General features: G+C 55.5%; 1 protein-coding gene across 2 annotated transcripts in view; it reads right to left on the bottom strand.

Moving 5' to 3' along the window:
- Positions 1-1,535: 1,535 nt before the first annotated feature.
- The window catches only part of LOC125551831 (ABC transporter F family member 5), a 43,232-nt gene continuing 33,608 nt past the window's right edge, over positions 1,536-11,159 (bottom strand). The window contains exons 8-9 of one of the 2 annotated variants that reach the window (XM_087518261.1): positions 2,097-2,187; positions 1,536-1,982 (exon numbers count right to left, since the gene is read on the bottom strand). In XM_087518261.1, coding sequence (XP_087374387.1) covers positions 1,807-1,982; positions 2,097-2,187 — 267 coding nt within the window. In that variant the 3' untranslated portion in view covers positions 1,536-1,806. Of the gene's footprint in view, positions 1,983-2,096; positions 2,202-11,159 lie in introns of both variants that reach the window. The other variant, XM_087518262.1, reaches the window with a different exon arrangement.

The following is an 11,159-nucleotide window of genomic DNA, read 5'->3' as shown; positions in this document are numbered from 1 at the left end:
TTCATTCTCTAGACGTAGAGAAAGATCTATTTAGACCAAGAGATGATGGAAATGAGATATTGGGACTCAACGTTCCATATGCCATTGGACCGACCAAACACAATTGGTTGGTACTCAAGAATATTTGTCGATATCTCCAAGGCATGAAACATCTTGTCCTGGTTTTTCAGTTTTGGAAAAATCTGAACACCGATATCATTGGATACATCGATCAGATCCCCACTATGTCAGATCGTAGACAAGTTTAGTGTTCCTACTAGGTGTGGTAGCCCTCTCATGAAGAGTCTTCGAAACAGACCTCATGGCTACATCCACCAACCATTATCTCAGCGATAATGTTTCTTGTGTTGCTCGGATGCAAACAGGTTACATAATAAGCAATATCACTATATTGCATATCTTGCAAGTCAAATCAATGCGACTGATTTGTTCAACGGGTCTCTACTAACTTCTATGTTTTGGTATGTGACGGCTTCGAATTTTGCAAGAATCAGGGGGAGTATCTTCCTGAATTGTTCCTGTTCAATGCATCATATTATACTCTTTTTCCTTTCATGAGTTTACTTTACAGATTCTCATAAAGGTTTTTAATGAAGTAATATCAACACAAAACCATATGTCATATTTTCTGTTTTCCCTACCGGGGTTTTTAAGGAAGTATAGACGACATATTTATTGTCCTGTAAACTCTATGAGTTTTCTCGTATCGAGTTAAAAGAGACAATAACCATTATATGTTGCATTATTTTCTCCTTTTTTTTCACTGGGTTTGAAGGAGTTTTAGCAACATATCAAACACCTATCTCCTCGTATTTTTCCCACAGGGTTTTTGGAGGAGCTTCTCAAGATGATGATACTTACACTAACAAGCATGGATTAGGGGAAGTGTTAGGATTTAATTAATCCTATTAATCCCTGCTTTTTCTAATTAAGGCGGTTGTCTCGTGTCACTTCACCCCTTAGGGGCTATATATATGTGTAATCCCATCATCAATGAAAACAACTATTCTACTACTTGTCATTTGCCTCTTGCAATTACTTTGAACATGGACAAGCCGGCAAAGTGAGGCGGGCAACAATCGGCCACGAAGCGGACTGAACCAGATACACACACCCAGAACACACCAACCGAGTGGCCCCAGGATAACCGGACAGACCCAACAGTGTCGAACATCTGATTATAGACACCAAAAAAAGACGAGGTAGTCAACAGTCAACCGAACAATAATCGAACCCCCTGCCACACCGCCTCCACTGGCGCAAGAAACACACGCAGCTACGCAAGACAGTATACAAAGTGGCCCCGCGGGCGTCCCTGGTCCACGCGTCATGGCAAGACACCACGCAAAGTGGGTGCGCAGGCGTCCATGGATCACCCGGAGACGTCCATGGTTCACGCGTCATGGATCACTGGAGACGCCAAGGAGGAGGGCACCAAGCAGGTAGCGCCACGCTCGGATCGAACGACGGGAAGGGTGGCATCATTCATCTCCTGCGGGTAACAATGAGTAGTACAGATTTTTCACATGATGATAGAATTGCTGCATCATTCCTCTCTGGCGGGTAACGATTAATAGTAGAGATTTTTCACGAAGATCATAAATGGTGTTGCTATTTGTTAATCGTTGCAAATAAAGCATTCCTCAATCAGAAACTGCCTGTGTTATATACAAGGTTAAAAATTATTTCCTGCCTAGTTACATAGTTTGGCGTTCTATAATGCTATTACTATCATCAACTGCCTCCATGGCCATTGCTCATGTATGCATGCTGTTGCTTCTCTTGATATGCGCTCCTTGTAGCATTTCAGCACACCAGGAGCCTCCCAGGCACTGTCGCCGATGCTCTATGGCACCGTGAATCGCACTGCCGATAGGGGCAGCATCTCAGTTCCACCTCTTCGAGTTTTTCATTGATTTTGATTTCTGCTTGCTTTGTTGGAAGGCCTGCACTTTCTGTTTCTTCCTTGCAAGTTTTTCGGCCTGCAACGCGGTTCACAAAAGAGAATGTTAAGTATTGACAAACTAAACCATAGCATACGGTACATGCGCTGTGACGATACTAGTTCAGAAAAAAATAAAACGTTAGGCATTCACCTTTGACATTTTTGACTTGGCTTTTACTTTGGGGGCCTTTTCCTCGAGCTCTTCCGCACGTGCAAGTTCCCTTTCTCTCGCCTCCAGGTTCCTTTCAAGGTAATACTTACAAAGATAAAGAATAAAATATCATCACTTTTAGATATTAAAATGTCCCGAGATTGAAATTCTAAGGCTTATTACTAATTTATCACTCGATATCTGTCATTGTCGAGGTTCTGGGAACGGGATATTCAGGCCCGTCTGCCTACGGCCCAGCGCGTGGCTTCACCAACGACCCGGTGTGGCCCAGCGCTAGAATTTCACGAGCAAGACCCTCGCAAGGGCCTCCGCCTCGCGAGGCGAACGACATCAAGGCCTCCCAAGGAGCGGCCTCCAGAGAAGCAGATATCTCTAGGCTTGCACCCACCTCGCGAGGCGCGCGATGATGAGAGCCATGATGACCAAGACTAGGAGGGCGCCAGAGGGCGTCAAGTGGTCTGGCAAGTCAAGTTCAAGCTAGAGCTACCCCCGCGCCACGACGGCGTTCCTGACTCGGAGGAGTTCCTTAAGCTCTATGCGTTGAGCATCAAGGCGACGAACGGCGACGACAAGATCGTAGCGAATTGGTTCCCCATGGCTCTCAAGGATGGCACGTGCTCTTGGCTCATGCATCTTCCGGAGGGGTCGATCTCTTCATGGGACGAGATCCGCGAGCAGTTCATCGCCAACTTCCAAAGCACCCGCGACCGCGCCCTCACCGTCAATGACCAGCGGCGCGTGAAGCAGCGCCTCGGCAAGACTCTTCGCAAGTACATTTAGCGCTTCACCCAGGTCCGCCTCAAGATCCTGAAGGCCTGGACGAAGCCATCATCTCAGTGTTCACCGAGGGCGTCACGAACATCAAGATGAGTGAGGAGCTCGCCATCCACGATGACCTGTGCTCGACGCTGGAGATGTTCAACCTGACGGACAGGTGCACCAGGGCTGAGGAAGGTCGCCTCACCCTCTTGAAGCACCCAGCTGACGACCCCGAAGACAAGAAAGTCAAGGCCAAGGAGGTGAAGCGCCAGGGCCCCGCCGTGCTAGCGGCCGAGCCCAAGCTAAAGCACGGCCGTGACCACGACGAGCACGCCATGGACGGACGCCTATTCTGCGTCTTCCACAATGTTCACACTCACAACACCAACAACTGTCAGGAGCCCAGGGCGCTTCGGGACAAGCGCCTGAGCCGCCGCCCCGAGCGCAGTGACCGTGGAGGAGGCCGCGGCGGAGGTCGCTGGGACAACCGCAACCCTCGGCAGGTCTGGCATGACCAGCCTCGCAAGGGCGGCTGGCGCGATCAGCCTCGTGACGGCCCCTGGCGTGATCAGCCTCGTGAGGCCCGTCCTCAGGGCAACGCCAGCCTCCCTCCGCTGCCGCCGCCACCAAGGAGGAACGACGACAACCATCAGGATGAGGGGGCTGGGGGCTATCAGGAGCCTCGTGCGATTGCCTGCATCCTCGGCGGTGCCTAGGCACCCATGTCGAACCATATCTTCAAGCAGTTCTCTCTTGAGGTGAACGCGGCCTTCCCGAAACTCGAAGCCGCGCGTCTCCTCAAGTGGTCGCGGTACGCCATCATCTTCGATTTCAAGGACCACCTCAGGTGTCCGGCCACCACTGGCGCACTCCCCATGTTGTGCATGCCCACCATCAGCAACATTTCTGTCACCAAGACCCTCATCGCCGGCGGCGCTGGCCTCAACGTGCTCTCTGTCGAGACCTTTGAGACGCTTCAGGCGCCTTACGACCAGCTCATGCTCACTAGGCCATTCTCTGGGGTGACCAACGGCTCCACCACTTCCCTGGGGCAGGTGCGCCTCCTAGTCACCTTCGATAAGCGCGACAACTACCACACCGAGTTCATCGACTTTGATGTGGCCCACATTAGCCTCCCGTACAACGCTATCCTGGGGTACCCGACCCTCGCCAAGTTCATGGCGGCCACTCATCACGGCTACAACATCCTCAAGATGCCTGGGTACAGCGGCGTCATCACCGTCGTCTGCGATGAGAAGGATGCGGTCTGCTCCCTCGAGCACGCCTACCGGGCCACGACGGCCAAAAACTCTGATGGCGAGGGAGGCATCCTTCCTCCCGAGGCTACCCCGGCGAAGAAGAAGCAACTCCTCCCAAGGGCCGTCCGGAGGCCAACAAACCCGTCGGCGACGCCTCTGGCTCTGCGCCCGCTGCCGGGGCGCCTCTTCCTCCCGCATAGGAAGGCGCGCCCGACGCCTCCCTCAGGACGGGCTCGAGGGCTCCCATCTGGAGAGCCTTTGACCTGACCGATGCGACGAGGGAGGTGCTCGGGCACCACTTGGAGGCGTGCCTCGACGCGCCCCTCGCAAGCAAGGAGCACGGCGCGAGGCGCAAGGAGCACAAGAATTCATCACCAAGGCGATTGAGGAACTTCAGGAAGCTCAGGCTATGCGCGGCGAACTCCACCCCACGCGTCCCACAAGTGCAGCTACCGCCCCAGACGCAAGCGATGGGCTGCGCGTCTGCGTCAACATCCCAGGCCTCAACAAGGCCGCTTCTCAGGACCTCTTCTGGTCGTCGCGCGTCGGCCGGAGCGAGGGCTACCCCTGCAACTACGTCTGCATGCCTTTCGGCCTGCTGAACATTGGCGCCTCGTACCAGAGGCTCGCGCAGCGAGCGATGGCGTCTCACGAGGCCCGACGCTTGGCGGTGATGTCTCTGGAGCTCCCAAGCCATCGCGAGTCCCCCGAGCCTCGCAAGCCTCCAGAGCCGCCCGGCTCATGAGGAGCGAACCTCCACGACACGCTTCAATGACTTCCTCGACGCTCCTACAACACTGGTGCCAGGTGACTTTTTAGTTTGTTTAATTGAGGGCGCCCCTTGGGCTGTATTATCCTCAAACTGTTAGGGGCCGCCCCTGCAGCCGTATCGTTTTGCCCTTGATGAAAATTTCTTGGTAATTTAACCTGCGTGCCCGGTACTTCGTCACCATGAATGTCGCCGCGCCCTCGCAATCCCGCCCTCGACCGCCTCATGATTAAGGGCTGGCACGGCGTATGTGCTCGGTCCGTCCCTGTAGTGTTGTTAAATCCAAGCGATCAAGCTCTGTCTCGCGGGCCAGCTCCCGTGCACGTCACCTCTTGGGGTCCTTGGTGCCTTGTCCTCGCATGAGCTAATCGCGAGTGGGTGAGTGAGGGCGCGCGGCCCGGTTCGTACAACCGCAATCCGGTGCTTCGCCGCCGCGGGAGCCGCGCGCCAGGTGTTCTTCCTTAGATTATTGCATGAGAAGACTTGGCATGGCGTTTGTGCTCGGGTCCATCCCTGCAGCGTTGACAAACCCAAGCGACCGAGCTCTGTCCGGCGGGCCGGCCCCGTCCACGTCACCTCCTATGGGTCCTTAGTGTTTGGCCTTCTCATGCGACGACCTCTGGACGTTCGCTCGGCACAGGTCACCCTCATCACTCAGGTTTCATAAGCGCGCCTCACGCCCAAGACCAGGCGCAACCCGCCTTGAGGTAGGACCTCCTGAGCCCCACGCTTGCTCACGAGTGTGTAGATACACCTCAAAATTCCGTCATGCCAGCAACGCGTACAAACGAAACAGGGTTGTACACGCCCGGAGACTCTAGCACAGAGCTCCTTACCCACGCCCAGTGGAAGCCCCATGCTCAGCGCAGACGGATACGGTCACAATACGACCATGCCCACGCCCAGTGGAAGCCCCATGCTCCGCACTGGTGGATAAACAACTGAGGGCGCCCTACGGGTAGCATTAACCTCAAGTGGCCTCTTGGCTCTCCAAGCGACACTGCTCGTAGCATTTCCCTGGGTTGCACGCGAGCCGGGGCTGGACACGGTGCTTATGCTCAGGCCAAGCCTTGGCTCACAGGCCTTCCCCCGCGCGTGCCACCTCACCAGGTTCCTGGTGTCTGGTCTTCTCACGTCCCCCCACGCATAGGCTGATGAGAAAAAGGTATGAAGGGCCCCGGGTTAACCTCGCCATCGCCCACGTTTTCTTCATGCGGGCCGCTCACAGGACCCCTAAGCATCGCGACTCAGTAGCCTCACTAGCTTCGTAGCCCCCCGCCCCTTGGCTCTGTCCAGGCATCGCAACCTGACATTCCAATGGCGACTGAGGAATGCGCGGGGCTGGGCCCTGGCGACGTAGAGCACCCTGGCAGGCAAGGAAATGAGGGGCAAGCTCCGCAAGGATACGAGGGAAGAGGGGCGCGGTCCGACTGTGCAGGCATCGCTTGAAATACCAAGGGATACCAATCTTTTTACGCACCCCAGCGGGACTTGTGTTGATTTATTTCAGAGCAAGAAAGGAGGACCAGGCTCCAGGGAAGCGCGCCCTCATGACGTAGGAATCCTTTGCGAGCCACGAGCAACCTGAGCTAAGTCATCTTCCCCGCGCCGGGCGCGAGCCTTACTATTAATGCCTCACCTTCGTTTTTCACGATTTCGGGTGAAAACACCCCTTCTCTCTCGAAAGCTGCTTGCGCGTCAAGGGGGGCCTCTTAAGCATCGCGCCTCAAGAGCTTTTACCGAACCTCGGGTCGCTCACCTCCTGGCCTTGCGCACAGCATCGCGACCTGGCATACCAGCGACGGCAGAAGTTTGCCTGGGGACTGGGTCCCAGCGACGCCGAGCACTAAGCTATCGTGAAGGAAAGGGGGCTCGAGCCCAAACGAGGGACGCCAACATCATTCAAAAATGCAAATAGAAGCATTACGATAAAGGCGCAAGCGCCACAGTTCCTTACACGCCCCCACGGGGCCCTTGATGATTTCGATGCGGGAAAATAAAAACAAATGAAAGAAACTGCCTCCTGGAGGACGCCGCTCCTAAGGCGCCAGCATCGCCGGCGCTCAGTCAGAGTCGTCCTCCACCTTGACGCAGCTACGCGCCGGCTCATCGTAGTCATCGTCGCTCTCGCTCCCCCCGAAGGAAGAGCCGTTACCGCTAGAGGCGCCGCGCTCGTCGCCAAGGGCAAGTTCACCGCCAAGGACGTCGCCGCCGCCACAACGGCCGTCTTCATCGGAGGAGAGGTGATCACCGCCGCTGTTGTCGCTCTCCGGGCAGCATCCCAGGCGTCTGCCGTCCTCCCCGAAGATCTTGACGAAGAGTGTCGTCGCCCCGTCATACCTGAAGTGGAGGGTGTGCCTGTCGGCGTTCAAGGATCGAGGGTACCCAGATCTGCCTGCCCGCAGCCCATGGCGTGGCTCCCTCGACGGCCTGGTACGGCCCAGCTACAAGACCCCCCAGGGCAAGACCCTCATGAGGGCCCCCGGGCCTCGCTAGGCGGACGACGCCAAGACCTCCCGAGGGGCAGCTCTATGAACCTGCCTCCCGAAGAGCGGAGATATCTATGCAGGTACCTAGCCTCAAGAGGCTCTCCATGACGTAAGCCATGACGACCAAGGCCAGGCGGGCGCCAGCAGGCGCAGAGGACAATTTCCTCTTTGGTGCTAAGGAGGCAAGGACGTACGCGGGTTCCCTAGGAATCCCCCGAAGGTTTCCATTCTGGTGCAACAAGACCGAGACCACGAGCTCGATAGGACGGATGTCATCACCAAGCCCACCTCTGTGTCACGAGCAGAAGCTTTGCAGGCGAAGACCACCTTTCGTCAGGATTAGATGTACCTCTTGTCCCCTTTCAAATTGGCCGTTGTGGGATCCCTTCCCGCCTAAGATATGAGGGAAGAGGACCAAGGCCACTATGAATTTAGGCTAGTCTCCACCGTAGAGAAGGACAGCTTCGAGATCAGATCTATTCCACCCTCACTACCTGAGCCGTCGCGAGGTTGCTCATCCACTATATTAGTTCATCCTCCGCCCCCTCGTGAGGCCAATCCACCACAAAGCAGGAGTAGGGTTTTACACCGCAAGGCGGCCCGAATCTGGATAAACTGTTGTGTTCATCTTCCCCGCTCGCACGAACTCGATGAGGCTAGGCTGTGGGGTGGTGAGCTTGAGCCTTGGAATGGTTGAGATATTGGCACACGCCCCTGAGTTCGAACTTTCTTGGGTCTGCGGAGCCCTGAATCCGACATTTGGCGCGCCAGGTAGGGGAGTGTCGAAGCCTCGCCTCTTCACCAACCATGCTCCGCCCTTGCTCCATCGTCCCCATGGTTGGCGCCGCCCTGCAGGCATGGCCGCCCGAAGCCTACGCGAGCACTGCAGGCTGCCCGGCCTTCACCCCCGGCTTGCGCCAGGTAAGGTGGCCCATGAGGTTCAGGCCAGCGCTGCCCCCACGATACGACGGCGTTGCAAACCCCGAAGAGTTCCTTCAGCTATACGCACAAGCCATCCAAGCGGCGGGTGGCAACGACAAGGCCATGGCAAACTGGCTCCCCATGGCCCTAGCAGAGGCCCCCCGATCTTGGCTTCGCGGCCTCCCGGACGCCTCGATCTCCTCTTGGAAGGAGCTCCGTGATCAATTTGTCACACACTTCGCGGCACCGGCACCCCCACGCGGTCGCGTGCATCATCGGCGGGTCGCAGGCGCCTGCTTCTGGCCGCCATGTCAAGCAGCTCTTCCATCGGGCGAGTGCTACTTGGCCGCAGCATGAGGCTTCACGAGGCCACGCGACGCCTGAGGCCGACATCACCTTCGACTTCAAGGATCATCCCAAAACCAAGGTCGCCGCAGGCGCGCTCCCCATGCTGTGCACGCCCACCATCAGCAATGCCGCAGTCACCAAGACCCTCAGCGACGGCAGCGCCGGCCTTAACGTCCTCTCCGTGGAGACCTTCGACCTGCTCCAGGTGCCTTACGACCGGCTTGCGCCCACCAAGCCCTTCTCGGGGGTGGTCAAGGGCTCGGCCACCCCCTTGGGGCAGGTGCGCCTCCCTGTCACCTTCGGCAAGCGCAACAACTATCGTGTCGAGTTGATCGACTTCGACAATGCCGCATCAGCCTTCCGTACAACGCCATCCTGGGGTATCCAACCCTCGCTAAATTCATGGCGGCGACCATGCAGGCTACAACGCATCAAGATGCCAGGCAGCAGCGACATCATCACGATGACCGGCGACACAAAGGATACAGTCCGGGCCCTCAAGCTCGCCTACAGGGCCGCGGCGGCCTTGTGCCCCGGAGGCTCTGGAGGCCGCGCCCGCAAAGAAAAAGCAGTTGTTCTCTTAAGACCGGGCCGAGACGAAGCAGGTGCCTGTCGACAGCAGGGGCTCGGGCCCCACCTTCACCATAGGCGCCGGCCTTCCCCGGGACCAGGAGGCGTTGGTTGGCTTCCTCAGGGTCAACAAAGACGTATTTGCGTGGGAGGCGTCCGACTTGGTCGGTGTCCCGAGGGAGGTGATCGAGCACCACTTGGTGGTATGCCCCAATGCGCGTCCGGTGAAGCAAAAAGCGCAACGCCAAGCACAAGAGAAGCAAGCGTTCATCGTCCAGGAGGTCCGCAAGCTGCAAGAAGCCGGTGTTATTCGAGAAGTACGGCACCCGGATTGGCTGGCCAACCCAGTGGTTGTCCCCAAAAAGGAGGGAAAGGAGCGCATGTGCGTCGACTCCACGAGCCTCAACAAGGCCCGTCCTCAGGACCCCTTCCCGCACCCGTGCATCGACCAGATCGTGGACTCCACCGCCGAGTGCGATCTGTTGTGCTTTCTGGACGCTTTCTCGGGATATCATCAAATCAAGATGGCGACAGAGGACGTCTAGAAAACAGCCTGCATCTCCCCGTGTGACATGTATTGCTACACCTACATGCCCTTCGGGCTGCGGAACACCGACGCAACCTTCCAGCGGATGATGCACATCGCGTTGGGCCGCAACTGGGGAGAAATGCGGAGGCGTACGTTGACGACATTGTGGTTAAGTCACAAGAAGCAAGGACCCTAATCGAAGACCTGGAGGAGTGTAAGTGCATCTAGTGCCACCCCTAGTTGGTTTTGGAGTATTGACGACAAACCTAGTTGAGGGACTAATGTGTTTGTGAGAATTGCAGGATAACACGGGAAGAAGTCCCTCATTGATTCGGTTTTTCTACCAGAGATGACGCCTAAAAATATATGAAGACATTCAAGTCAAAGGTGGTATATGAAGATATTCACATTGAAGACTATGACAAGAGAAGACATCGCATGAAGCCTATGGAGCTCGAAGACTTAGATCTTTCGTAGTTCTTTTTCTTCTTTGTTGAGTCATAACCACCGTACTGTTAAGTGGGGTCCAAGAGAACCAGTCAGAATGACTGAAGTGATGCTTAACCAAAACCTATGTCTTCGAGTGAAGATTATGAGAGCAAATCTTGTCCAGAGTCGGACAAGTCAGCTTTGCTTATAGCCCAAGTAAAGTTGCCGTGTGAGTTTGAAATCTGACCGTTGGAACACGTGTCAGTTCCTTAGTGACCCAGGGTCATTTCGGACAAATCAGGTCGGGTTGCCTAGTAGCTATAAATAGCCCACCCCCTACAACCATAAATGGTTGGCTGCTCAGAGTTAGTGTACGGCTTTTGTCGTTTGAGAGCAACCCACCTCGAAGCCTTTGAGAGAGAATTCCTTGCGAGGATAAAGCCCTAACCGCCTAGAGCCAAAGAGAATTAGGCATCACTTAAGTCTTCTTATCTGTGTGATCTGAAGACTTATTACACTTGAGGACTGTGAATCCTCCAGCCGGTTAGGCGTCGCGTTCTGAGCATCCAAGAGACATTGTGGATCGCCGATGAACGAAGTCTGTGAAGGTTTGGGAGTCTACCTTGAAGACTTACCAGAGTGATTGGGCGAGGTCTGTGTGACCTTAGCTCAAGGGGAATACGGTGAGGACTGGGTGTCCTGAGCTGCGTGTTCAGGACTGGGTGTCCGGGACTGGGTGTCCTCAGATTTAAATACCTAGCCGCCCTAACCAGACGTACAGTTGTCACAGCAACTGGAACTAGTCCAACAAATCATTGTCTTCAACGAGTCACTGGTTTCATCCTTCCCTTCTCTTTACTTACTGTTACTCCTTGTGAAGTCATTGTATGATTGCATTATTTTTTATCTTCACTGAGTGACTGCATGTTCTGTTTGGCTTCATAATATCTTCCTACCTGATCCTTACTA

The sequence above is a fragment of the Triticum urartu genome, chromosome 4A (assembly GCF_056163025.1).
Source record: "Triticum urartu cultivar PI428250 chromosome 4A, HENAU_Tu73, whole genome shotgun sequence".
Taxonomy (NCBI): Eukaryota; Viridiplantae; Streptophyta; class Magnoliopsida; order Poales; family Poaceae; genus Triticum; species Triticum urartu.
This window is presented reverse-complemented; position numbering and strand designations above follow the sequence as displayed.